The sequence below is a fragment of the Pocillopora damicornis genome, chromosome 12, assembly GCF_964200805.1.
Source record: "Pocillopora damicornis chromosome 12, jaPocDami1.2, whole genome shotgun sequence".
NCBI classification, from domain to species: Eukaryota; Metazoa; Cnidaria; class Anthozoa; order Scleractinia; family Pocilloporidae; genus Pocillopora; species Pocillopora damicornis.
This window is the reverse complement of record NC_142681.1, coordinates 14,169,046-14,196,065: the sequence shown is the minus strand read 5'-3', so window position 1 is coordinate 14,196,065 and position 27,020 is coordinate 14,169,046. Positions and strand designations below refer to the sequence as shown.

The 27,020-nt window shown below is 38.7% G+C and overlaps 1 protein-coding gene across 3 annotated transcripts; it reads left to right on the top strand.

The window, feature by feature from the left end:
• Positions 1-596: 596 nt before the first annotated feature.
• Positions 597-19,968, top strand: LOC113686431 (transcription elongation factor SPT6). 3 transcript variants are annotated; one of them, XM_027204048.2, is made up of 29 exons: positions 606-929; positions 1,026-1,099; positions 1,365-1,499; positions 2,329-2,401; positions 3,303-3,393; positions 3,671-3,845; positions 4,232-4,318; positions 4,427-4,531; positions 5,034-5,141; positions 5,255-5,344; positions 5,945-6,087; positions 7,289-7,500; positions 7,943-8,078; positions 9,051-9,201; positions 9,322-9,476; positions 9,563-9,605; positions 10,276-10,419; positions 10,992-11,246; positions 12,007-12,219; positions 12,563-12,700; positions 13,093-13,260; positions 13,613-14,245; positions 14,401-14,541; positions 14,821-14,927; positions 15,167-15,255; positions 15,906-16,021; positions 16,997-17,119; positions 17,773-18,121; positions 18,604-19,968. In XM_027204048.2, exons 1-29 carry the CDS (start codon positions 716-718, stop codon positions 19,086-19,088), a joined length of 4,953 nt encoding a protein of 1,650 aa, XP_027059849.2. In that variant the 5' UTR covers positions 606-715; the 3' UTR covers positions 19,089-19,968. The 3 variants fall into 3 exon arrangements, 2 of the variants coding, with proteins under 2 accessions (XP_027059849.2, XP_027059850.2); XM_027204049.2 differs by having other exon boundaries at positions 607-929; positions 1,029-1,099; XR_016181601.1 differs by lacking the exons at positions 16,997-17,119; positions 17,773-18,121; positions 18,604-19,968 and having other exon boundaries at positions 597-929; positions 15,167-15,464; positions 15,906-15,934.
• The last annotated feature ends 7,052 nt before the right edge of the window (positions 19,969-27,020 follow it).

Genomic DNA, 27,020 nt, shown 5'->3' with positions numbered 1-27,020 from the left:
TGTTGCCCTTGAAAGTGGGAACTGTGACAGACGCAATCTTTATTTCCGGTGTGCCCAGTTCTCCAGACGGAAGAAAAACTCAGTTTTGCGGTAACCTTCTTTCTTCAAGACATTTCAAAAACTTGAAAATAGACTGAACCACGGATCAAACTTAAAAATAATCAATCTTAGAGAGCAAAAAGTCATAACTCTGAAAATTTTCTCTTGCGAAAAAACAACTAAAAATCCGCTGAGCATGCTGGCGGTGAAACTTTTAAAAAGAGCAAAATTATACTCGTTTTTCCAAATTATGCCGAAAATTATACTAGGACAGTCTATAAGGCCTGGTGTAGAGAGAGAGAGAGAGAGAGAGAGAGAGAGAGAGAGAGAGAGAGAGAGAGAGAGAGAGAGAGAGCTAGCTTATTTGTAGCACGCTGTTTCAAACACAGACGGTTATATTAGCTCTCCTCTCAGGATGAGGAGGTTCTTTTCTTAGTCTATTAAGGACAAATTGCAAAAAAAATATTAAAAAAGTAGTAAATGAAAAAAAAAAAAAAAAAAGATAAAATTGTCGATGACCGTGTAGGCTCATGTAGACGAGGAAGACTGGTACAGATCTTCGAGCCCAGCTCCCACCCTATTGCCAGTCAGCCATTTTGTCAACTTCTTCTCTCGTTGCTTGCAATCCTCGTGTTATCTTCTTTTCGTCAGTTGATTTGTCGCTCGACCCTTCGTTATGTCAAAATTTGGCGACAGCGAAGCGGAGGAAGACTCCTTAGATGAAAGTTTGTCAGAGAAAAGTGACGACGATGAAGATGAAGACGAAGAAGAAGGAGAAGAAGAGGAACAGGCAGATGACGAGAACGACATTATAAACGATGAAATTGAAGAAAGCGCTGGAGAAGAAGAGCAGGGTCATCACGGACACCATCATAGGAAACGAAGGAAAGGTAGAAAAGCAAATTAATTTAACGAATAAGAATTCGTCAGCTTTCTTTTAAAGGAAGGTTTTCGGCGTATTCGAAGTTTCTCTTCATGTTTTCTAGCTGATGAGGCAGAGGAGCTCGATGAGGAAGATTTGTCTTTGATCGAGGAGAATCTTGGCATCAGTATTAAGCGGGTAAGAATACCACAGCTTAGTTTTTTAACCATCTCTCTCCTGAGAAGTGAAAAATTCAATTAATTAATTTACCTGTTCAATAGCTAAACACTGTAAGCTTCCTTTATTTGTTTGTCATCCGACGATCATTGATTCGACGAAAATATTCAATTTTGTGTTCGATTTAATCACTTCTCTTTTGACCTTTTGGATATTTTTTAAGCAGTAAATATTTCGTTGTGGTGTTTGATTGATTGAGAAATGAAATATTTGTTTCATTTTTTAGAAAAAGCCTCGTTTGAAAAAAATAAAAGATCTCGATTCTGATGAAGAAGGGGAAGATCAGTTGGCTGGAAATGCCGTGAAAGAGCGAGAAGCGATTGCAAACCAGCTGTTTGAGGGTGGTGATGGTGGTGGGGAGGTACTTATGCTTGGAGACATCTGTTTCTAGTTTGTTTGATTTTAATTGTATTTGGGTACTATTCAATTTTAATGATAGTTTATGATATTACTGATGCAAAGAGCTCTCCCAACTGAAAAAAGAGGTCTTTTTGTTGGTATTTATGTTAAAACAGGTTTCAACACAGGCATGTGTTTTCCCACCTGTTTTGATTCATCTTGTGTTAAAATGGTACCCCTTAGCAGATGGATTTCATGTTACTATGTACCTGTTCGGCAATAGATCACAGATGATGTATAAATGTAGTAAGGGCATAAAAGTGATGCAAAAGGCCCAGCTGAGTTTGTCAGTACCCTTACTTACCACTTGGTTATGGAACTAGGATTAGCTGAGGCAGCCAGACCAGTGGGCTGTTCAGCCTTAACCTAAGATGCCTCTTTATTTAAGGGAGAATGCTCATAGGCCACTCTGTATTTTTATTACGATGGGAAGTAATGTTGCAATATGATTGGCCAATTTGTTGTTGTCAATAAGAGTACAGACAATGCTGTGTCAGGTGATGCCTTTGCTAGCTGTCAAACACAGATGACTTGGAAATTTTGACATCGATATTGTGGTAAAAAAACAAATCAATAGTGGTTTAGCATGGTCTGCCCTCTTATTAACAACCATATTTGACATCACTATGGTCAAAATTTGTTGTGGAGTAATGATGAATATTGTCATCGATAAGAATACAGACCATGCTGAACTACTGTTAATTTGTTTAAATATAATATTGTGAGGATTATTGAGTCTACTTTTGGGTTTGTTCCCATGATAAATTATCTTGCTACACTCCTCTTTGTAGGTTGCAGCAGAACCAGCTGAGGCTCCAGGAGATGACATGTATGCCAACATTGATGAATCTGAATCAGAAGAAGGTAATATTTAAGACTTGTATTAGCTTTGCTTGACTTTGCTATAAGATTGGCGTGGAAATTAAGATTGTGTGGTATTATAATGCTTTCATTAAGAAACAGAGTACAATGTACCTTACTGGAGAATAGTTTAACCCTTTACACCCTAATATCAGTATCTATATTCTCTGTACTCTTCTCTATTCACTTTTTTTGGTACTGAAAAGGAGAAATCATTTAGTAATCAAAGCTTCTTGGGTTGGCGATCGTTCTCTGTCTTCTCATAATGTGGATAGATGATATAACAGTAGTATTGTGAGGAGAACTTAGATGGTGATCACTCTTAGGGTTTAAAGGGTTAAAGGAACAGAAGATTACCCTCTATATCTGAATTAAAATTAGCTCAGGCTGTCAAAGTGTAGTTGGAGAATTCTCCCACCAATGAATGCCTTGTATCGGCATGTTTGTCAGTGATCAGTGTTGAAAAGGAGTTTGAGTGGCTCTTAGAGGAACAGAGACAATGAGCTAGTGAATGTGGATTGAGTTTTATACAAAGGGGTAACCATGGCAAAAAGGGTCACCTTACTTTGACAGTTGTCTCACTGATCACCTGTGGGAGAACACAAGACCTTTTAGGAGCCAAGAGGCTGGTCAGAAAAGACAAATGGAGGTGGGGGGTAGAGGAATTGACATGGCACTGACCCAAATGCATGTACCCAAGGTGGTCTTTAACTGAAAAACAAAAAGCTAACTTGGACAATAGACATTCACCCTGAACATTGTTGTATGTTGCATGAGTTGTATTTGTGAGCAGAATAATATTTTTTTTTAAATCATAACAACAAATTTATGGTTCCACAAGGACCCATTATTTATCTTGTTAAAATATCGTTAACAAAACCCATTGTTTTATTTCAAATCTTAGATGTGGATGATTTTATTGTGGACGATGAAGGGAATCCTATTAACAGACATACTAAGAAAAAGAGAAGAATTCCTGGAACATTACAAGATTCGTAAGTATTTTGAAAATGTTGATGTATCCAAGTGCTACCATCTGATTTAAAGGTATTCACTGTGGGCCAAAATAATTTTGTCAGCAGTTAGGGGTGAGAAAGTTTTGAAAAATATATTTATTTGCATTTTTTAGATGTGATAATGCAAGATCATGAGCAACAGAGAAACTAAATATAAAGATTACACAAGATAAACTGATTATTAATAATTTTCATTTCTATTGCTATCACTCTGAGCTCATTGATGTTATTAAATCTTTTTTTTTTTCTTTTACAGTGCTTTGATGGAGGCACAAGATATTTTTGGTCTTGACTTTGACTTTGATGAATTTGAGAAATACGGAAGGGATGACTTCTCGTCTGAAGAAGAAGAAGAAGATTATGAAGATGACACTGAGGATGGTGCACCAAGAAGGCCAAAAAAGAAATCAACGAAGAAGTCTATTTACGAGGTGAGCGACTCAATTGCTTGGCTAGGTTGTGTTTGGGAAAACTGAAGTACATGGTTTGGACCCAAGAGTAACATTTGATTGTGCAGTCTTACTGTGTTTGAAGAGTTGTCCTTATAAGGTCTGTTGTTGGTAATAATAAATGATGTTTGGACATCTTAAAGGGAAGTTATCATCAGAGATCAGTTTTTTTTTCTTTTTTTTTTTTTAGTTCTTCTCAGGTCCTGAGGTTTTCAGCATTTGTCAGCACTCTGGTGCATGGCTTATGTTCAAAATGTCAGTTTTAGAAACCCTTTACAGTGGTAGATTTGCATTAGTAACTCAGTAAGTAAAACCCAATTCTTTAAAAAACTAAGGGATGAAAAAAATGTTGATGTCTTTTTTTGTAGGTGTTTGAACCTAGTGAGCTTGAAAAAGGAATGTTGACCAACAAAGACAATGAAATCAGAACTGCAGATGTGCCTGAAAGATTTCAGGTAAAATAACAGAAAGGAAGGATGTATTTGGATAACTCTTTTTTTGACATGTGTTTTCATTTTGTTGTGTGATGTTCACTAACTTTTTGTGGGTCCCTTTCTGCTCAGGTACGTGATTTTGCTGTGAAGTCGACAGAGGATGGGGAGCTGGATGATGAAGCAGATTGGATTTATAAACATGCTTTCCTGGATCTGCCTATATCTCAGCAACAGGTTTGAACTTGGAACTGTAATTTTAGGAAACCTCTAGATTTTGTGATAAACCCTCAGTCTCTAAATTGCAAAGAAGGTAACTACAAACACTATCCTAAAAATGCAAAGTGTGCTGAACATTGACTTTTTTTTAAAACCCTTTAACTCCCAGATCTAATTTTTAATTCTCCTTACTGTCAACCATACAATTCTTATAATGTTAGTTCAGAGAATTTAGTATTGGATCAACTAATTATCACCAAATTGATATTTTTCTTTACTCTCATCACTTATCTGGTTGATATTGTATTGATATCGTAAGGAGAAATTCTTTCTTGGTCACTCATGGGAGTTAAAGGATGAAGAACATGCATCATAAATGCCCCTGAGAAATGTGGAGGAGAAGATCAAGAAAAAGGGAAAATATTATATTAGGAGAACATTTCAACTCTTTTAATATTGGTTTTTTTACTTTGGGTAAATACAGTAATGTCAACTAAAGCATGATCACTATATCTTTTAGGATCCTCTGGATGGTGATGCCCACTCTCATGCTAAAACACCTAAACCATACAGTGCTGTTGCTAAGATTAGAGAAGCATTAAACCTGATGAGGAACCATCTATATGAGGTAACTGATTTTATGACAAATTTTGAATTTTCTCATCACCTGTTTGTTGGAGAATGTAGGGATATTGGAGAGAGAAGTTATGCATTAATCACTTCTGTTGATTGTTGTTTCAGGTTCCTTTTATAGCAAGCTACAGAAAAGAATACATTGAGCCTGAACTGAACATCGAAGACCTGTGGAAGATTTGGGAATATGATGAAAAGGTATTTACATTTGGACATGGGAAATAAGTCTCTGGGTTAAATTTCACCATGAGTATTACTTCCAAGAAAGTTCCACAAGCCATTGATACCAGTTAAAAATTTTGTGACTTTTTTCGAAACAAATTTTTGTCACAGCAACAATGATTTTCCAAAAACTACTCAACAGCGTATGTAACACTGTTGCTACTGCAACTCAGTTAACCTGTCACACCCTAACATCAACATGCATATTCTCTAAACTGTTCTCTATACATTTCCTATCTTGCTGACAAGGAGAATTTCTTTAACAATCAAGAGCTTCTTCAGTTGGTGATCATTTCCTTTATTCTCATGACCTTAATGTGTGATTCAGCAGTGATGTTGTAAGGAGAAATTAGATGCTAGTTACTCACAAGGGTCAAAAGGTTGACAAAAATTGGCTTTTCTACTTTTTCAAAACTACACCTCTGGTTTCCTCTTTTGTCCTTTTTTTTTTCTCCTGTGTGGTACTTAGACACATTTATTTTTAACTGTGAGTGATGATCACAATATGATATTATTATTCTTCTTACATCTATATTTTCTTGTGCATTTTGTTAATGTTACTCTGTTTATTGTTAGTGGAGCCAGCTGCGTACTCGCAAGGAAAACCTCCATCGTCTGTTTGAAGAAATGCAGAATTACCAATTCAACAAAATCCAGGAGAGTGGCGATGAACCACTTGATGATGATACAAGGATCTTACAACCCGAAGATGTTGACAGGTACATGTGATAGTATTCTTTTAACCCTTTACACCCCAACATCAGCATGCATATTCTCCATACTGTTCTTTATACATTTCCTTGGAAGTTGATAAGGAGAATTTGTTTGCCAATCAGAAGGTTCCTTCCCTGGTGACTATTTCCATAATTCTCGGGACCTTAACATGTGATTCAGGAGAGATATTGTAGGGAGAAATCAGATGTTTGTCACTCTTAGGGTTTTAAGGGTTAAACGATGGTAATGAAGAAAACGTTAGTGATTGTAAATAATAATAATGGTGACATTAAGGTATTAATAGTAAGATTAGTGATAATGATAGTAATACAGTTGACTCCTGTTAACTTGAACCTTGCACCAACTTGAAATAGAAACAATTTCCTTTGAATTTTTTTTCATACATGCACTTAAGTTTTTCACCCTCAATGGGGCTACAAGCTCTACTTTTGTCAGAGACAAAAAAGGAATTGTTGTGCAAAAATTATGTATCATTGTTTTTTTGTCATATTTTTAGACCATTTTAAACAAATTAAGTAATAAAAATTTACAGTTTGCTGTATAATCTTAGAACACTGGTTACCAAATTGGCAACTTTTGCGGCAAATTTAATCACCAAAATGTTTTCCAGTGGATACACTGACCAAAGTGATTGCAGCTTGCAGTGCTTTTTGGTAGTTTAACCTCCTGAACCTGTAGTGGCCCATGATTCCTTGTCATTAGCTTAACCCTTAAACTCCCATAAGTGACTAAGATAGAATTTCTCCTTACAATATCAATACAATATCAACCAGATAAGTGATGAGAATAAAGAAAAATATCAATTTGGGAATAATTAGTTGATCCAATACTAAATTCTCAGAACTAACATTATAAGAATTGTATAGTTGACAGTAAGGAGAATTGCAAATTTGATCTGGGAGTTAAAGGGTTAAGGGGTTAGCAGAGAGGGGTTCTCAATTGTTTTTCACCCACAAATTTTGGACAAATTCATGGGTGACTTGTACTTTTAACAGTACTTCAGGCATTGCAAATCTAAAGAGGAAAAATTTCAAATCTCATGTAACCTTGCCTTTCTGTAAAATCCACAAATTGCAAGTTCATTTTGGGCTTAATCGCACACCAGGTATAAATCTTTTGCCAAACTCCTTCATGAATGCATGGTAACTTAGGAGTGTTGACATGGATGAGCTTTGTGTTTTGTAGACTTGATGGAGTTGAAACTATGGAACAGCTGAAGGATGTGTACAGCCATTTTATGTTATACTACAAAAATGACATCCCAGCCATGTGGGAGGCTAAGAGGAAAAAGAAAGAATCTGAAGAGGGTAAAGATGGTGACGGAGAATCAAAAACCACACTGCCAAAGAAGAAAATGCCTGCTAAACGCGATCTCTATACCATATGTAAACAAGCAGGTGAAAGCATGAATAAAAATTATCACTACTGATAAATAAATACCTTGCACTAAGTTCAAGTCTCTACAGTAAGATAAGGTTTTCTGCTTGGATTTATGACCCAAGCACAAAGGGTGCAGGTCACAAATCCAAGCGAGAAAATTGCTAAAAATCACATACAAAAGAAGCTATTGACTGTTTGGGAAAATTTTCTGCCTGAACCCATAGAAATGTACAGAGAACAGTATGGAGAATATGCATGTTGATGTTAGGGTGTAAAGAGTTAAGAGTTCTTATACTGGTGGTGGCAACCAAAATGGTCACTGCTTGTTGGTGCAGACAATATTGTTGTCTTCATATTTTCATTGTTTTTCATTGATTATTAGCTACATTGTGTTGTTTATTTTGTGCGATGAACCTTCAATCTATCTCCTTCAATGTTACACTTCTTTTATTTTTTAAGGTGTTAGTGGTTTGGCAAGGAAGTTTGGTTTGACACCAGATCAGTTGGGAGAGAACTTGCGAGACAACTACCAGCGCCATGAGACAGAACAGCATCCTGTTGAACCAGATGATGCAGCTGAGAATTACCTCAGCAAGTATGTGGAGTGTTGTAATTATAGCGGAGCTCGCGGAGCTCGCGGAGCGTGAAGCGCGCACAGCGTAGCCCCATGTTTACAAAAATTAGTAGTAACGAGACAGTGAGAAACCAAGAAGGAAGAAGAAGGAGATACAGATAGAGAAGATTAACTCACTAACCCCTGGAAGTGATTAACATGTAACTTCTCCCTTTAATATCCATACATTATCCAGCAAACAGGTGTTGAGAATACTGAAACTTATCAGGTAGAAGTTGTTGTCTTGATTTTACACAAAATTCTTGTAACCACATGAACTTTACAAGGAAACATGTAACAGTTAGAGGGGATAATTAACATTCAGATCTTGGGAGTTAAAACGGTTGGTAGTTTGTATGAAAGAAAATGAAGTCTTAACATTTCAAGATGTACAAACTTTGTAATGACTCTCCGAAAGAATTCCTGTGTAGTTAAAAAATAGGAAAATTATTTTGGGAGAATCCTCTAATACTTGTAACATTTTACATTGAAAAAGTGGACAAATGTCAATTGGTGGGAAAATTTTAAGTTTACTTTCAATTTGTACCATCATTCAAACTTTCTACTTCTCTCGTCACAAGGGCACAGTGTATTTTGATTGTTTTAAAAACCAACACCAACGAAAGTTGTCACAGCAGCCAATCACAAAGGATGAGTTAAAGTTACTAACTAACTTAGTTTAAATTAAAGGAAAACTAAGTTAACTTCCTGAAATACAAGAAACGCCTGTGGAAAACTCGTGTTTGATTTTAGCATTTTTGCATGTAACTGGTCAGGTGAGTGGCGTACAGTGCAAGTTTTCTAGTTCAGTTGGAGACTGAAATCGACCAAACTAGAGTAATCAGTATTGTTTTTATGTTAAACGGTTATTGAAAATTTCTTTTGGACAGATACATGTCTTGGTTTGCGTAGAGTGCTATGAAATATAGCTTTTTGTATTTTGGTTTCTTTCAGTACATTTTCAACTGTTGATCAAGTCTTAGAGGCTGCTCGGCATATGGTGGCAATGCAAATTGCACGGGATCCTCTTGTTCGGCAATGTGTAAGGCAGACATTCTACGAAAGAGCCAAACTCAAGATCAGGCCCACCAAGAAAGGAAAGAAGGTGGTGAAATTTTTTTCATATTTTGATGATTTTGAAGTTAAAGGCCCTTGTTAAAAAATGTAGACAAACGAAATAATCCTTTCAATGTTTGATGTTGTTGCCTTCACTGTTTTCTTGCAGGAGATCGACGAGTCTCATCTCTGCAGCACATTCAAATACATAAAAAACAAGCCGGTCAAGGAGCTGAAAGGAGATCAGTTTCTACGAATGTGTAAAGCTGAGGAGGATGGACTTCTTACAATAAACATTGAAATCGACCTGGACAAAAACGCAGGGTACCCAACAAATTATTTTGATTGACGAAGTGGTTTTCTGTATTTAAGTTTTTCTAGGTCCTCATGTTTTTTTTTTGTAACTTCAGATACCAAACCTATTTTGATGAAGTGAAACAGTTGTATTACAGGGTGAGTTTGTTTGTTTTTTATTTGGAACACTTGAGCGCTCTCCCTTGAGGAATCTGAGTTCTTCATGGGGACTCGGAAATTTTTTTTGCCCTATCAAGAAACGTATCCCTTTAAAAGACTTATTCTTCAACTATTTTTATGATAGCCAAGTAAAACTGCCCATAATTGTCACAATACATCCTGCATTATTTGATAATTGCATCAACCGCATAAGACGCAAGTTAAAGATGAAAACAACACGAATAAAACCAATTGAGTGCTCTTTTGTGACCAAAATAAAAAGAGAGCGAGAATTAGTTCTCATTTTACCCTCTCACTCCCAAGATCTCATTAGTAATTCTCCTTACTGTCTGCCATACAATTCGTATTGTGTTAGTTCAGAGAGTTTGGTATTAGATCAACTGACAAAAAGACGGGAGCAAGTTAAACTTTTGATTGTTTGTTCTAACCATGTTATTGCTGCGTGATCCGTCAGTATCTTGTCCTGCATGACAGTGTCTTGCTGGCTCATGTTTTGTTGCGTTCTTGCCCAAATATGGTGAACTGGCTTTATAGCGAAACAACACGTTTAGCTGATTTTGGATGAGCTGTCTTGTGTAAGCCACTTCTAATTGGAACGTAGTCAAGGCAACCACTGTGAAAATATCTTTCTATCTTTTTTTTTTTGTAGGATGAATTTAGCCATCTAGTGCAAGAGTGGAACACACAGAGAACAAATGCGTTGTCTCGAGCCTTTAATCAGATGCTATATCCACTCTTTGAAAAAGAACTCAAACTCAAGCTCCTTCAGGAAGCCAAGAATTTTGTTATCAAGGTCAGATCACTGTCGGGTTATGGCTTGCTGCTGGAGCAGTAAATTGACTTACCGCTGACACATGTTACATTCCTTTTGACATTTTTAATGGCCCTCCGCCTTTGCAAGCTTTAAGGCAAGAATTGGGAGGGGGGAGGAGAAGAGAAGGGGGTGGGGCTGGGATGGGAGTTTTACGCAAGGATCCTACCGGCATTTGGGGAAAAGTCAAGTGTTTTTGTAATTACATCCGTAAATCACTTTCTGGAAACGGAGGTGAAGGATCGCACCATTGAACCTTTTATGCAATCAAGCATAGAGGGAGCAGTGTACGCGATGAGATGTGCATCACTACGGCTCTTTTAGGAATCGTCGCTGCAACTGTACATGTGTATATCCAAAGCAAGCGAACGAAACCAAGCGAAAGGACGCGGCAGTGCCCCTGTAACTTACCTTGGGTCCCCCGCATCTTATCGGTGAAACCACTGCGTAGACTGGGTATTAATCTCGCCTAAATTGTATTTAGCGGTATTTTAACTTACTTTGTGTTGCTGTGAACTGCGTTTAGTCTTATGTGTATCATGCTTCGTCCACAGTCATGCTGCCGGCGGCTGAGGTCATGGATTGAAGTTGCTCCATACCAACCCGAGCAGCATATAGACGAAAGGGATTATGATGACAGCTCTAATACTGAAGGTCTCCGGGTGCTGGCGTGTTCCTTCTCCAACAGTCCAGATACACCGGCCTTCTTGGCCATGCTGGACGGAGGCGGCCAGGTCAATGACTACCTCAGACTGAAGTACCTGTTGAACAGACGGAATACAAACAGACCCAAGGAACGAGAAGACAAGGTTTGTGGCATTTTATGTAGTTCTTTACCTGTTAAATCTTAGATCAAATTTGTAATTCTCCTTACTGACAACCATACAATTCTTATAATGTTAGTTCAAAGAATTTATTATTGGACCAACTAATTATCCCGAAATTGATATATTTCTTTATTCTCATCGCTTATCTGGTTGATATTGTATTGATATTGTGAGGAGAAATTCTGTCTTGGTCACTGATGGGAGTTGAAGGGTTGAAGCATTATAATCCTTTATTTTATGCTTTCTTCTACAATTTTACGCATCTCTAGAAACTAAACTAAAAACTTTTCAAGTTCTTCACTTTTAGTCCCTGTATAATTTTTGAAATCACTGGTAATCCTTGCAATCCAATTTGCCCGTAGCAAAGCGATTTATTCTCGAGCCGCGCCTTTTTTTTGCCCTGAATTGCACCCTCTTCTCGGCAATCGCTGATTAAGAATGTATCACTGAAACAAAACAGCTAATAAGATTTTAAACACTTGTTTTAAGTAATCACTAAAATTAGAGGGAAAAGAAAGACAAAAAGCCTTTGTAATGTGAATTTGTAACTTGAACACAACAAGCGAAGTATTAATGGCAGCCAAATTCATCTAAGTAGCTGGCTTTTTTACCCTCATTATTTGGTTGTGTCGATGAATTCCTGCTTCTTAGCATTAAATGTCCTCTCTTTTTATCCTAATAGTGTTTCTCCTTGGTTTGAATGGTGTGGCTGTCTTACCTGATTCCTTTTTTATCTCAACAGGAAAAGGATATGCAAAGATTAAAGCAGTTTATCCTCAAGAAGCGCCCTCAGGTTGTAGTTGTTGCCGCAGAATTTCGCGCGACTGTATCGGTGATAGATGATATCAAAATGTGCATAGCAGAGCTGGAGCAGGAGAACCAAATACCGACCATCTCTGTTGAAGCTCTGGATGGTGAAGTGGCCCGCGTGTTTATGTCTTCGCCTCGAGCGGAGGTATGTGTGACGGAAATAAAAAGTGAAATAACTCACACTGAACACATCGGCCAATCAAAAGAAAAGAATATGTGAATATTATATTTATATTATATTGTATTTCCGCCTTTACCCGCAGCCTCTATCTCCAAATCAAACATGGCCGGTTAAATAAACGATCGCGAGCTTCTCAACGTGAACTCTACTTAATAAGACGCCCGCACTAGACTAGGTTGTTGCGGTATGATTTCTTGTTTTTTTCTTGACTGAGGGAGGGGGTGTGGGTATATACACCACATTACCTCCCTTAGATAAGTCTTTGGCCTTACCTCTCGTGTTCTTATTGATGTTACTGTTGTTTCAGAATGAGTTCCGTGAGTACCCAGCCCTCCTGCGTCACGCAGTGTCTCTCGGGCGCAGGATTCAGGACCCGTTGACAGAGTTTGCTGCGTTGTGTGTGGAGGAAGATGAACTGCTCTGTTTACGGCTGCATCCGTACCAGGTAAAGTTGTCATTTTGCAACCATAGTATAATAATATAAATAATATGGTGATGGTGATCAGTAAGGCAAATTTCAACAAGGTAATTTGGTATTATCAACTGAGTTGATAACGTAAATTGGCCACCGGGTTTCCGACCACCGTTAAGAGTTTCAAAGCTGACTTTTCGAGCGTTAGCCCTTCGTCAGAGTTAAGGGCTAACACTCGTCAGAGCGAAGGGCTAACGCTCGAATCGTCATCTTCAAGACTGTTAACGGTGGCCAATTTACGTTATTCTTTAACTCAGTTGATGATACCGAATGACCTTGTTAAAACTCTCCCACCGACGCAGCACCACAGCTTCTTAAGGAAACTAACCCCCTTTATTCATCAGCCAAATTTCGTTACGTTTCAGGACCAAGTACCGAAAGAGCAGCTTGTAAAGAGTCTTCATCAGGAATTCGTGACGGTTGTAAATGAAGTAGGGGTTGACCCCAATCGCTTGTTGGAGCATCCCCATACAGTGTCACTGCTACAGTTTGTGTGTGGACTGGGACCTAGGAAAGCGTCTTCCTTACTAAAGGTAATTTTAACAATCGGTAAGCGATTTTAGCGCAGAAAATACAATAAATTCTCTTACCTGATGAACGTCTTACTCATTTTACTTGTGAGAAGTCAGGGTGAAGTGCTAAGTCTCCTGAGGAAATTCCCAAAAGAAGTTTTTTCTGAGCCACAGTTTGCGACATGGAAAACTTACTTCGATTTGAAAGAGAGTTCACAATATTAGTTTTGTAAGGTAGAAAAACACAAAAGATGCAGTGATAAACAAAGAGGGAACAAGGATGGCGAACGATTGGATAGATTAAAACGGATCACGTTGCTCCTGTTATGATGGAAGAACAATGGCAATGAAATTATATAACTTAATTTTTCAGAGTCTACGTCAGCAGTGCACCCGACTCGAGAACCGCTCTCAGCTTGTGACCGTGTGTGGCCTGGCTCCTCAGGTGTTTCTCAACTGCGCAGGTTTTATTAAGATTGATACTGCGGCCATTAGCGACACAACCACGAACTATATTGAGGTTCTCGACGGTTCACGAGTTCATCCGGAAACTTACGAGTGGGCCAAGAAAATGGCCGTCGACGCACTCGAGTACGACGAGGCAACGATGGAATCGAACCCGTCATCGGCCTTAGAAGAGATTCTGGAAGCCCCTGACAGATTAAAAGACCTGGATTTGGATGCGTTCGCGGAAGAACTGGAACGGCAAGGTTACGGAAACAAGCGCATTACACTGTACGACATCAGAGACGAGCTATTCGGACAGTACCGTGAGCGTCGCTCTCCTTACCGATCTCTGACGGTGGAGGAAAGCTTCCGACTGATGACGGGTGAGACCAGCGAGTCTTTGTACGTCGGCAAGATGGTGGTGTGCACCGTAACTGGTTTTGCGAATAGGAAACCTCCCCGTGATATGATCGATCAGGCCCAGCCTGTTAGAAATGATGAGACTGGTCAGTGGCAGTGCCCGTTCTGTTTGCAAGATGCGTTCCCTGATCTCAGCGAGGTGAGGGTGCAGCGTTAGTTATCTGAGCATGGTCTTTCATGGTAGTGAAAGGGTAGATTGAAAGCAGAACTACAAAGAGGAGTCAACTAAAGTGATAATTTGGAAACATCTTAACAGTGAATTTCTACGCAAATTCAGTACCGCTATTCTTTTAGGTTTGGACCCACCTTGATAATGGCAGTTGTGCCGGGCAGGCCATTGGTGTTCGCACCAGACTGGAAAATGGCTTATCTGGATTCCTTCCTACCAAGATGATAAGTGATAAGACCATTAGCAGTCCTCACGACAGAGTCAAGGTAATGCCCACTTTTCCTACTTAACTGTTTTTCGATTGTTTATAGCTCTGTTGCTCAAAGCAAAGCGCTTAAGTAACAAGAAAATATCAAGGCCCAGTTGTATGAAGGGCGGATAACGCTATCCAACGGATAAATCGTTATCCAGTGGATAGGTAATAGCAAAATGTACAGCATTGTCCACCGGATAGAGATTTATTTAGTAGATAGCGTTATCCGACCTTCGAACAACTGGGGTCAGTTCCATACCAATTCCAGTTGATTTTACGTGCTTACTGTTAGGTTGGGATGACCCTCCACTGTCGTGTGACTCGTGTCAACATGGAGAGATTTCAATTGGACCTCACGTGTCGCTCGTCAGATCTCGCAGATAAAGAAGGAAAGTTCAGGTCAGTGAAAGCCCTGACAATCACTTGTATTCTTGCCAAGGCTGTGCCCAAAGTCTGCTCATGAGGCAGCTTTAACAAAGACCTGCAAAAGACACAGACTTCGTACCTCGTTGTATGAATACATCGAATATATCTGATGTTCTTGTCTTAACATTGATTAAATTCGCGCGGACGAATCTCTGTATTCTTTCTTTGCCTGTTCCAAGTCCAAATCATGGTTGTTTGATCTGTTCTTGCAGTCTTCCAAAAGATTTGTATTACGATCAAGACACAGCAGATAAAGATAGGAAGGACGAGGAAGCGGCCAAAAAGAAAGCGAACAGGCCAAGTGAGTTCTGTTCAGGCTCTCTAATCGCCCATACAGATGTACATACACAATCAACGAAACCCTCTTTAAAATATCGACCGAAATGCCCTGCGTAATGTATGTTTGGAAAACTGTGTCGAGCATACGAGGTCAAGGCTTACTTTAAACTTGAATAAAGGGGTGAGTTTCTAAAGAAACTGTGGTGCTGCGTCGGTGGGAGAGTATAGCAGGTAATTTAGTGTTAACAACTGGGTTGAAAACGTAAATTAGCCACCGTAAAGGGTAAAAAAGCTAAAAACTTTAAACTTCCCTCAAGGAAAAAAGCTGAAAAGCGTCTGCGCATGTTACAAATGTTCGAGTAAAATAGTGGAATTTTGAGAAATTGGAAGACCGGCGTGGTGTTGTGCCCAGGTGAAGGTGGAGGTAGAAAGCTTAGGCTTACAACTTTTGTTACAGACCGTCTTTTAACAGGTGCACAAGATACTTTTTTGTGCATCATAGCTTCATTCTTGAACACTTACCAACATTTAGCCCAAAACTATTGTGTAGCAAGGTTAGGAAATGGAATTATGGGCTCTAGATACAAACACAAAAGAAGTCGACAAAAGAAGTTCAACTTTTGTAGTTGTCTAGTCAGTGAGGGTGGATTTTTCTCTTGTGTTAAATTTCAGAATACGTCAAACGTGTGATTGTACATCCAGCATTTAAAAACATCTCATTCAAGGAAGCTGAGAGGCTGTTAGCCGATATGGATCAGGGGGAGTGTATTGTGAGACCCAGCAGTAAGGTGAGTGACCCAGCAGTTATGTGTTTGAGGGCCTCTTCACCCTTTACATGGAGGTGGAAAACCCTTGGTTGGTGAGGCAATCCGCCTTGCCGTGGTCAAAAAAATAATCTACGTTTACATACAATCTTACGACCTCGGGATTCCGGGGTGAGGTTTTTCGCACTCTTGCACACAGGCGGGTTACTCCGCCTGAAGACGTTTACATGGCAAATTGCGACCCCGGCTGACGGATTACCCTACCTGGCAGACTAAGTAACCCGCCTAGTTGGTTTACCCCACCAATTACGTAAACGTGATCAAGATAAAATAAGAAATTAAATGGACAGACGGGTTTTCCCACCTACGTGGGGTCCTTTACCTCCATGTAAACAGGCCCTGACTGTCATAGATACCCTAGCGAATAAGTGTCTTTAAACCAAAGCTCCAGTAATAGAATGGCCGACATGAACAAAGAATCAACAAAACAAAACCAAAAAAAAAAGCAGGATTAGCTAATGAGAACTCGTAGCAAACATGTGTCGCCGGCTTCAAGCGCGGGAATAATCTGGTGACTATGTCGGGATTTAGTTTAGTTTAACATCTCATTGGTCGAGAAGGTGGCAGAAGTTTTCAAAAGCCAAGTACAGAGGGAAGTGTAGCAAAACTAATTAATAAAACTCATACAGTCCCAGTATACTTTGGACATCTAGTGGAAGATTTCTCACAACCCCAAGTCGAGAAAACAACACCCATTAAATGAGGGGAGATATTTATAGAAAAACGAAGAATTCTTTTTGGTATTTGCGGTGATCAGATGAGTTTAGTTCAATACGCGAAAATTTTGAGCGAGGATATTAATTGATTTTGTGTATTGTTTTACCTAAAGCAAAAACTTGAAACTTGAAGTTTGAGGTAGACAAAAATGTACGAGAGTTGACAAAAACGTACGTTGTTCCATGTGAATTTAGTTAAAAGTGTTCTACTGGCTTCCCTCAGGGTGCTGATCACTTGACTGTCACGTGGAAGGTCGACGAAGGAGTTTATCAGCATGTTGATGTGCGCGAGGAAGGAAAAGAAAATGCGTTCAGTCTTGGCCGTTCATTGTGGATTGACAGCGAGGTACGTATGCGAAGACGTCAATTTGCTCGACATTCCTAATTTGAACAAATAGCGATGAAATTTCAGAGTGTGTTTGGCACATGAAGGTGAATTAATTGTGCTTTTGTTTATAATGTTTGGATATGTTTTTGATTGAGATCAAACATCTTTAGTCATGAGGCGTAAAGAGACACTGAAAGTTGTTGTGTCAAACCTTTTCAGAATTCACCATAATTCTGCAAGACGTTTTTGCAGCAGAGTTATACAGCTTTTGTGTTAGGAGTAAGCTTTCCACTTTGCATGAGTTTTTCTACGTAGAATGTGCTGTAGGTGAAACGCAATATTAACCTAAGTAGATTCGTCCAAAAATTAAGTAGCCGAGGACCTTTTCAAAGAAACTATAAATCTGTTCGAAAATTGGTTGGTAATATCTGCTTGCGAGCAGGCCTTTATTAATCGCGCTTCAGGACGAGCGTGTCTTCGCCCGCGAATAGGTATGAGGCCTTGAGAAATCCTAGCTAATGAATGTTAGTACCAGACCCCTGGCAAAGCTTTCCCCGACTCGTTTCAAATCTTCCCGTGGGCTAAGAAGCGTTCCTGCTGCAGTGCTAGTAATGCAGGTCAACTCTGAGACTAAATCCATTATAAGAAAGTGAACTTTCTCGACATGATAGGAATTTGAAGATCTGGACGAGATCATTGCACGGCATGTTCAGCCGATGGCTTCATTTGCGAGAGAGATTCTTAATCACAAGAACTACAGAGCGGTGGACGGAGTAAAGGCAAAACTGGAAGAAATTCTGCAAGTGGAGAAACGGAAGGCTCCACAAAGGATCCCCTACCTTATGAGTACAACCAAGGAGTTCCCTGGGAAGTTCTTCTTAGGGTATCTTCCTCGTGTTAAGCCACGGATAGAGTATATCAGTGTCACCCCCGACGGTTTCAGGTACCGAGGAAGAGTTCACGCCACGTTGAATGGCTTGTTTAGATGGTTCAAAGAGCACTTCAGGGACCCCATACCTGGTAAGTGCCCGCTTGCCGGCCATTCTATCTGTCTGCCTGTCCATCTGCCTCTGTCTTTCCGTCTGTCTGGCTGTCTATCAATTTGTCTTTCCATCCGTCTATCTTGTTTTCCGTGTGTCTGTCTGTCTATCTATCCGTCCGTCTGTAGCTGTCTGTCCCGCTTGTCTGTCTTTCTGTCTCATGTCTGCCTGCCTGCTTGTCTCTCTTCTTATATTTCGAACCGAAATAAAGATAACTCAGACTAAAAGCGACCAAACTGTGTGTGGCGCGGGAAAACGTAGCAACCAAGTTGTGAGTGGAATTTGTTAAGGAAGTTACGATGAGGAATCTTTTTAGGTCAATTTAATTGCCAAGTAGAGCAAAGCAAAGCAAAGCAATCCTTGAGTACTTTCGACAATTGATCCAAAATTGCCTTGTTATGTCCTGTCGCCCTTGAGGTTATATCATGCTTGTGTGTATAAGCAGTTAATTCTTTGTTGCAGGTACTCCCCGGCACAGAATGCCAGTCACCATGTCCGAAGGCAATACCCCTTACACCCCAGGAGGTACTCCCTCCATTAATTCTGATGTGGATCCCGCTCGACTGTTACCTCAGCTCCAGCAACACTTCCCCAGGGGAATCAACGACCCTAAGGTTTACTCTGCGCTGGCAGCTGTCGCCAGGCAACAACAAGACTCTCAGAAAAAGACCCCCACACAGCTCACGCCTGCGCAGTGGGGTGCAGCCGCAGCCCAGCATATACAGCGTCAGAAGAAACAACGGTCATCGCAGCATCAGTCAACGCCGACACAGCAAACCCCCACACAACAAACGCCAACTCAACAGGGATACCAACAATTTCCGCAATATGGCTACTATCAACAGCATCAAGATCAAACTCAAGCCCAGACTCCCACCACTTACGGATACCAGCAGACGTATTCAGGTAGCAAGTCGGCTGGGAAGGAAAGCAGTAAGAGTCGATAGCCTAACGTCGGCAGCCACCCATTCCCCCTGTATACTCGGATTCAAGTCTTTATTAAGTCAGTTCTCCTCTGTTATTTAAAACATGTTATCTCTGTGCAAAGAGAACTTTAACTAAACTTTTGTTTAGTTTTGCGAGCGTAATTTGTGTTAGTAAGCGATGGCATGAAATTTATGTTTGGTGTTATAATTATTCGTGAGTTTTTTTTTTCTTCTTGTTTTTGCTGATGCTCGCTTAATGTTATGCTCAAATGAACAATGACAAATTATTGGCAATAGAAACATCATTAAACGGCGACATTCTTTTGAAACTAAATGGAGAAGTAGCTGCGTTACTGATTTCTTGCATGATAGGGATGATGGCGGACGAGTGATTCTCGTCTCCTTCTGTTGATAACTTGTAATGTTGAAATTTACTGTGAAAAAAAAAATGCACAGCAGGGGAATACTACCGACGCTGTAACTGTGGTACAAGTTTATACCACATCGGACGTTTGACCAAATTGAAATAAATCATTATCTGTTATTTAGGGTTACATAACTGATGAACAATGCACGGCACTACGTATTTTATGTAACTTTCTCTGTAGTGTTTTTGTCTCGTGTTTCCGTTCGTTTTTTGTTTACTTGCTTTTTCGTTTTAGAAAAGCCCCTTATACGGCTTTGGTACAGTTAAGCTCGTTGTTTGTCGGCGTTCATCGGGTGTGGTTCGCCACGAATTATGGACGCTGGTTTTGTCACTTGTGCTTGTGTGTTGTTATTACAGAGTCTATGTCAGGTATTTTTGTAACATATTACAGAGTGTATTGCCACGTTAAAACATAGGGTGATTTTGTGAAGATAAAAGCATTCTGTGTAAGGAAAAATAAAACAAATTTAGGAATATCGTGCATAGTTTTCTTTCTGAGTGGAATCGAGAATTCGATTGTTGTTCCTAAGACGGCGTTTTCGACTCGACCATTCTCTTGTTTCAACAAGATTACTGTTTAACACTTTGATCTACAATCGTAGCTTTTCCTTAAGGATTCTCTGATTTTTTTTTTTTTGCCTTTAGTTCAAAAAAAGTGATTTCACTCCATAAACGTACGTCATTCTCATATGAAATCCTGATTCGTTTGTTTGTGATTTCCTGGTAAACAATGTCGGATTCACTTTAATTTCTTCACCCATTGGCTTTTTGTGCGCTTTGATTCCAAGAAACCTATTAAATTATCAATGAAATGTAAAGCCTGGTCTTGAACGTCAGCTTTGTTTTTTTCATTATGTTGATACTGATGTGGCTTTCTCGGATGTTTTGTAATCGACACAGAGCATTGAAACTGTGGCCTGCAGGGTATCTGGTACACTGTTTCTCAGACAGTACAGGTCCATCACGGCCACTCTCTCTCTCCCTTTCCCGTTGAGTTAGAGAGACAGAGAGTGGCTGCGATCGACCTGCGGTGTCTGAGAATGAGGTTAGGTTCTGGAGGTATCGACCCATCGTAAACTCTTTCCTTGCCAGTTGGCCTTTACCCCGACGGGTTCACCCCATCAATTACAACTATTCCCTCACCACGTGTACCTAGTAGTCATAATAAAGAGGAAACCCCTTTTTATGATAAATCGTTGCGATTGAAATTCTAATTTTGGAGGCGTTCACAGATTTTGGGAGAAAGCTGTCGTGCAACAACGTTCTGCTTATCTATGGGGAAATTTGTTACAAGTGGTTAAGAAACTTTCAAGTGACCTGTGCGAGTAAGTTATTACTTGCCTGTAAAGCATCAATAAAAAACGGGATTATTTCAACAATAGTCGGCTAGCGCTGGCCTTTCTTTTTGAGAAATTCTTGGCGGTTTACAATCTTCCAATAAACACTAAGAAAGTCGATTAATTAACTAAGCTCACGAATTAGAAGAAATGCAGACACTGTGTCTGCATTTGCCCTAAATCTGCGAATGTCTTTCTCTTCGAGAGATGATCATTTGCATCAGAATTGTTTTCTTGTAACTGGAAACTTATATGTAAGTTGTCTGCTCTTAAGCTCTCAAACTGCACCGTAAAAGGTTTCATACTTTTTTTTATATTTTTATATTTTTTTGCAACACGAAAAACACTACTTGCAAAGCTAGACAGACACCACTTACAATACCACTTACAATACGTTACTTATACTACTTAATACACAATACCTCATTAGACTACAATTCTCACACTACTTTTGTACACTACGATTTGTTTTTCGGTTACACACCTATGTACCTAGCAAATTGCAATTCAAAATGGGCGTCTACTTAGCCTCTAAGCATCTTCATATTATTATATTTAGCAGCAATGTGACATTCAGTTCCATATTTTCTTTTAACTAGTTCCTCGTAGGAGGAGAAAGAAGGAAGGGTATTATTCCTATGGCAGTTCCATAAATGTAGCTCACCTAAAACGATTAAGTAGTTATTCAGAGGACATTTAGTATCCGTGACACCAACTAGAATAGTCTTTAACTCGAGTTTCCTTTGTTCTTTGGCTATGGCGATCCAATAAGATACAAATTTTTCCCAAAATGGACGTGAGTAAACACGGTAAAATAGTAAATGATCAGTTGCTTTCGCACCAGTATTGCAAAAGGTGCAAAGATCGCTTTGTATTAAACCTATCTTAGCTAAGCGGAGATTTGTGAATAAAATGTCATTCAGTATTTTCAACCGTAAACATTGCATATATGTTTCACAAATACAGAACCTTATTAATGAGAAGGCCTTTTTTGTTTCCACCTCAACCACAGAAAATTTTGATTTCAACTTTATGAAGCCTCTGGACTCTGTCGCCTTACTGGATATAAGCAGATCGTAGAAATCCCTAGACTTGCTAAGCGCTGGATCAAAAGTTTTGTGACTGATTTCAAGTTGCAGTGATCTGACATGATCTTTATTAACTTCGCGGCTTCGAATTCTTAGATGACTTGATACAGCGCAACGAACACCAGTCCAGGTCAGAAAGTTGGAATCTTTGAAACCATTTTGTTTTGCAAGGCTAAAGGACTATGTGTTACTCAGACCAAATTTTAAGTCGCTCAAAAGAACAATGTTTGCGCAATTATAATTATTATAAAATCTAGGTTTACCATTTATTCTAATGTTATGACTGTTCGAGATGATTGTTTCACGTGGACTTACAAGGTCAAACCTAGAACGAAAATCTGACTAACAATGTAACATCTCCTTATAAAATATTGGGGAAATGTTATATTCACTAATATTATAATCACAGTGAAGAAAAAATTCTCCACCAAAGGTTTTAGCAAATGTAATAGATACGCTTTCCAGGGATAAAAATTATCGCTTAAAAATCTTCATACTTTCATATTTATGTTTAGTGCCACTTCCTTCCTCTTCAGAAATTCTCAATCAATTTTGAAAGAAAATCTTCGTGTAAAATCGACAGCTTTAGTACTATCACAAGTGGTTAGAAAACTTTTAAGTGACCTGTGCGAGAAATATTACTTGCCTGAATAGTATCAACGGATTTTTTCAAGATGGAATTTGCAAAAACATCAATTTACTGCTTAATCACAAATCTGAAATAAATCTGAAATACTGGCTCATCAGCAGTTTGCAGTGCAATCTTGTTAAAACCATTTTTGATAGCATCACGTCACGAAATAGTTTAGCAAGCTGATTGCATGCTACAATGCTACGATGACTGAGTCACCGTCTGCCCTAAAAGAGGCCTTGAGCTCACCTGCCCTCCCCGCGTTTCCGCGACCTCTGCAACTTGCAAACCATGCTTCATAAGTTGACTTCAAGCATCAGCAAACAATCTGGAAAACACCTCACACTGGAAAACAAGCGACAGTTCATGTACTTTGGTGGAAACATTTGATATTCTTCGTGTGTATTTTCCAGGTGAATGCCAACTCCAATTTATTTTATAAAACCAATACAAATATAAATATTTTGTCTGTTTCAAAGAGCAGGATAAAATATCTGTGTCGTCCGTTAAATGCAGAGCTTTACGTCAAATGCTAAGAAATTGGGTTTTCCCCAGAGTTTGCAGTTTTCTTTGCTGTCAATTTTTTCTTTTTCTCGCAACCCCAGCCCAAATTTAGTAGAATGAAGTTGATGTCAACCAATGTTATGACCTCGACCGCTTTTCTCAGAGTGCTCAAATAAGCTCACAGTTGGCGGTAAATTGAAGACCTCCGCTCAAAATCTCAAGAACCATTTTTAGTTTAGGAAATCAATTATTTTAAATCCTTTAAATTTCTATCGTAATACACAGGGTCTCAGTTAAATCTGATGAATATTTCAAACGACTGCTAACTTGAAAGCGTCTCGCGGAGTTAGGTGTTTAAAAGCCAAATTTATGTTAGAATATTTAATACAAAAAAGACCAAAAGGTCAAATAAATGGAAACATCTGGATCTGAACGCAAGAAGAGAAGGAGCGTACGATATGAGCTTTTTGATTCTTTGTCTACAACTCCAAAGAGTTGCTGGAAAACTTTCCAATTTGATCACGTTTTTCGGGTATGAATTATAACGCTGTTCCTTGAATCACAGGCGGCCCAAGCTCCAGCTGTGAGATGATCATTTTCCGAAATAAGAGTCATGGCGAAATTATTAGAGTTTGTATTGGAATATTTACGACCGCTTTTAGGAATAAAAAAATACAGAAGCCCTTCTCTTATGTAATAAACATAGATACGGATAACTCGCAAAAATGGGTTCTTTTCAACATAGTAAGCGGTCAGATAACAAGCGATGCATTGTGGAAGTAGGGTCAGGCATGTTTATTGAGAATTCGACTGTATATTTTTTATTCCTAAGAGAGGTAGATATTCCCATATAAACTTTTATCATTTCATGACTCTTCTTCGCGAGATGATCATCTCACAGCTGGAGCTTAGGCCGCTGAGATTTAATTTGAACAAATGGAACGGTATTGCCAATTCAGAAGGAAAAAAAACCTTGAACTTTGCTTTATATATACAGTAAAGTCTGTGGCATGTTTGAATCTTTTAGCTTACAAGGACCAGCCGGAAAATCTCACACTAAAAGGTTCGCTTAACTAAGAATCAAAACGCAATTATTCCTGTGTCTTTGACAGGATCATCTAAAGGCAGTCATAAGTGCTATTTGATAACAAATTTCACCGCGCAATCAATAAATAATACTTGCTTTTTGACAACATTCAGTTGGCTTTCTTTGTGCTTCAGTTTCAGTACTAAAATGACCTTTGTAGTGATCAAAGATTATGAAATAACTTCATTCATTACACAGTTGCGTCCGTAGAATTCAATGGGAAAACTTCAAGAACCTTATAAATCTTTGCTCATTGCTTTTCAGCCCACTTGAGTTGAACAAAGTATACCCGGTAAAAATGCCTTATGAAGTTCAACGCAAAACCCCATATTTTCCGAAAGGGGTATTGTTTCCCCTCTGAAATAAGCACAAAATCGAAGTCGCATGGGAATTATTCACAATTACCTTTTGTTTTTGATGTCCTTTAAACATCAGAAAGTTTATTTCTGGGGGGTTCATGCATGTTATCACCGATTGTGCTCGTAAAATTCTAGAAAGTTGTTCACTGGAAAGCTAAAAGGTTGCTAACAAGTTGCCAAAAATGAAAAACTTGCTACCTAGATTTCTTGATATTTTTATTTAAACGTTAGTTAAAAGCTTTATTTATCGTTCCTCATAATGATTGCTGACATCGAAAGCTGGAAACTTAGCAAATAGTGGCGAATTCGAAATTTAAGGATAATCTAAGTCTAACAGAACAAATAATATTAGATAAGGACAGGAGTCCATTGTTACTGATAAGAATCGAAATAAGGCAGCGAAACGTTGTCAACTGACAGCTTATGTGTTCAAAAGGCTGATAGACCTTCAAATAATGCGCATAAAGTAAAGTTTTCTATAAAATCGTTGACTTCTTCGTGTTTGATATGTGCGCTTCGTACACAAAAACCCATATTTTGCTTTAAAATTGCTCAGAATGGCTAAAATTGCTCGAGGTTGCTAGAACCGCAAAAAGTTGCTCCAAATGCGGAAGGTTGCTCGAAAGTTGTCGGGCACAATCGAGACTGGGTTTAACACTGCCTAACAAAATGCAACCACATTTACATATTCCAGCCTATTTTAAAGAAAGAGAAATTTCTTCTCACGCATTTATGTATCTTTTTTCATTTCATTCCGATTCTAAAATCCCATCGTTTGGAAAGCTACAATGCATTATTGAAATAATTAACCAAAAAACTCTACCCACACCCGACACCATGGCCAAGTTTCGGTCGCATTTGGACTTCGCGGTTTTTTTTAAAGTGAGGAGTGGAGCAGTTGATTTCGCGAGGATCCTTGAAATGTAAACAGCTGGAAAATTGAGCGTGGAAATTCAGCTTTAATTGCGGATAAATTATAAGGAAGAAGTTTGATGAAAATTTGCATAGGGAGGCTCCCGAGTTGGGACTGATTCATAATGAGCTTTTTTTTCGTTGTTGATTAAAGTTACCATGCACCGCTAGACTTCTATATTAGACGTTATTTAAAGAGGAGAATTATGAAAGTTTATCATCGTCTAGCGATTTCATTCGGAGGTTGAGAGTTCGTGAATAAATGCAAATGTATTTCGAAGTATTGATTTTTCGTGGCATTACATAAGACATATCGTTCAAATTTTGGTTTACTTTTCATTCAACTAGAGAGCATTTTATCGTTTCAAAGCTTTGTTGCCGAAATCCATCTGCTAAAGGTTTCATGAAGAATCGACATCTCGATTGTTCCCAAAGTTGATTTGAATGTTTAATATCGTATGAACTAAAGATAGAACAACCCGTATTTTTTTTTCTCATTTCCCGATAACGTGCTAAGCCGCTACACTCACTGAAGAATTCTTCTTATTCCGGCAGATTGGCGAGATCAGTTCATTCACCAAAGAAAATTCTCCATAATTTCAGAAGCAGCTCTAACTATAAGGTAAGAAATTGGTGTGAAACTAATTTTGGACTAAAGTCAATAAAACGTCAGACATCTCGATGTAAAAAAACAAGTTGTCTTTTTGGTTGTTGTTGCAAATTTCCAATAGACGACAAGAAAATGTCCAACCCTGGTGGCAAGAGTGGAATTAAGATAGCATAATTGAGTAGAAATTTGAGAAACAACTTTGGACAGTTCTTTAATCGAATAATTTTAGGAGTCAAATTACGTCATGAAGTGAGACTGGATAAATTTCATGCTGGAAGAAGGGTGCAACCAATTTTTTTCATATAAGGCAGAAGAACTCAGCTAGCAAGGCATTACTTATTAGAGCTCTGAAAGACCTGGATACATTCTCTTTTAGCAAAAAAGTGATACTTCTTTTGCTGTCGGAACTTAAATGTAAGTTCTAGTATTCGTCTTTCGTGGTAATACTTCATTATTTATTAAGTTTGGTTTCTTTCTGTACCTGCACTTATTCTGCTCGGCATTAAGCTAGTAATGATCAAAATATGCCTTTGAAGCTTTTGTGGCAGTTATAAGTAATTTTCTTACTATTTCATTGCAATACCTCCCTTTGCGAGAGATATATAATATTTGTTGTTGCGCGGCACGGTTGATAGAAAAATTTTCAAACCTACATACTCTGCCTCAGTGATTCCACCTTTTCAAACTAATTCATTTTCATGCTTTATTCTTTCTTTTAATGCAGGAGTAAATTATACGTATTTGCTTTCAAATATAAAGATAAGGATATTGCCTGTAGCTGATCACAGGCTTATTCCAAAATTTCCTCTGACTTTAAAGTAAGTCAGACAATTCCTTCGTAAAGCATCAATATAAAACGAAATTATTTTAATTATAGTCAGCCAGCGCCGTCATTTCTCTTTGTGAAATTCTTGGCGGGCTATAATTTTCCAGTAAACACTAAGACAGTCGATTAATTAACTAAGCTCACCAATTAGAAATTACTAAAAATGCAGCCA

Bases quoted from the DNA above. Each gene is read 5' to 3' on its own strand.
- LOC113686431 (XM_027204048.2), top strand. From the start codon at position 716: ATGTCAAAATTTGGCGACAGCGAAGCGGAGGAAGACTCCTTAGATGAA. The intron at 15,256-15,905 runs GTGAGTTCTGTT...GTTAAATTTCAG, and splicing joins AAAGAAAGCGAACAGGCCAA to AATACGTCAAACGTGTGATT. The intron at 18,122-18,603 runs GTAAGTGCCCGC...TCTTTGTTGCAG, and splicing joins CTTCAGGGACCCCATACCTG to GTACTCCCCGGCACAGAATG.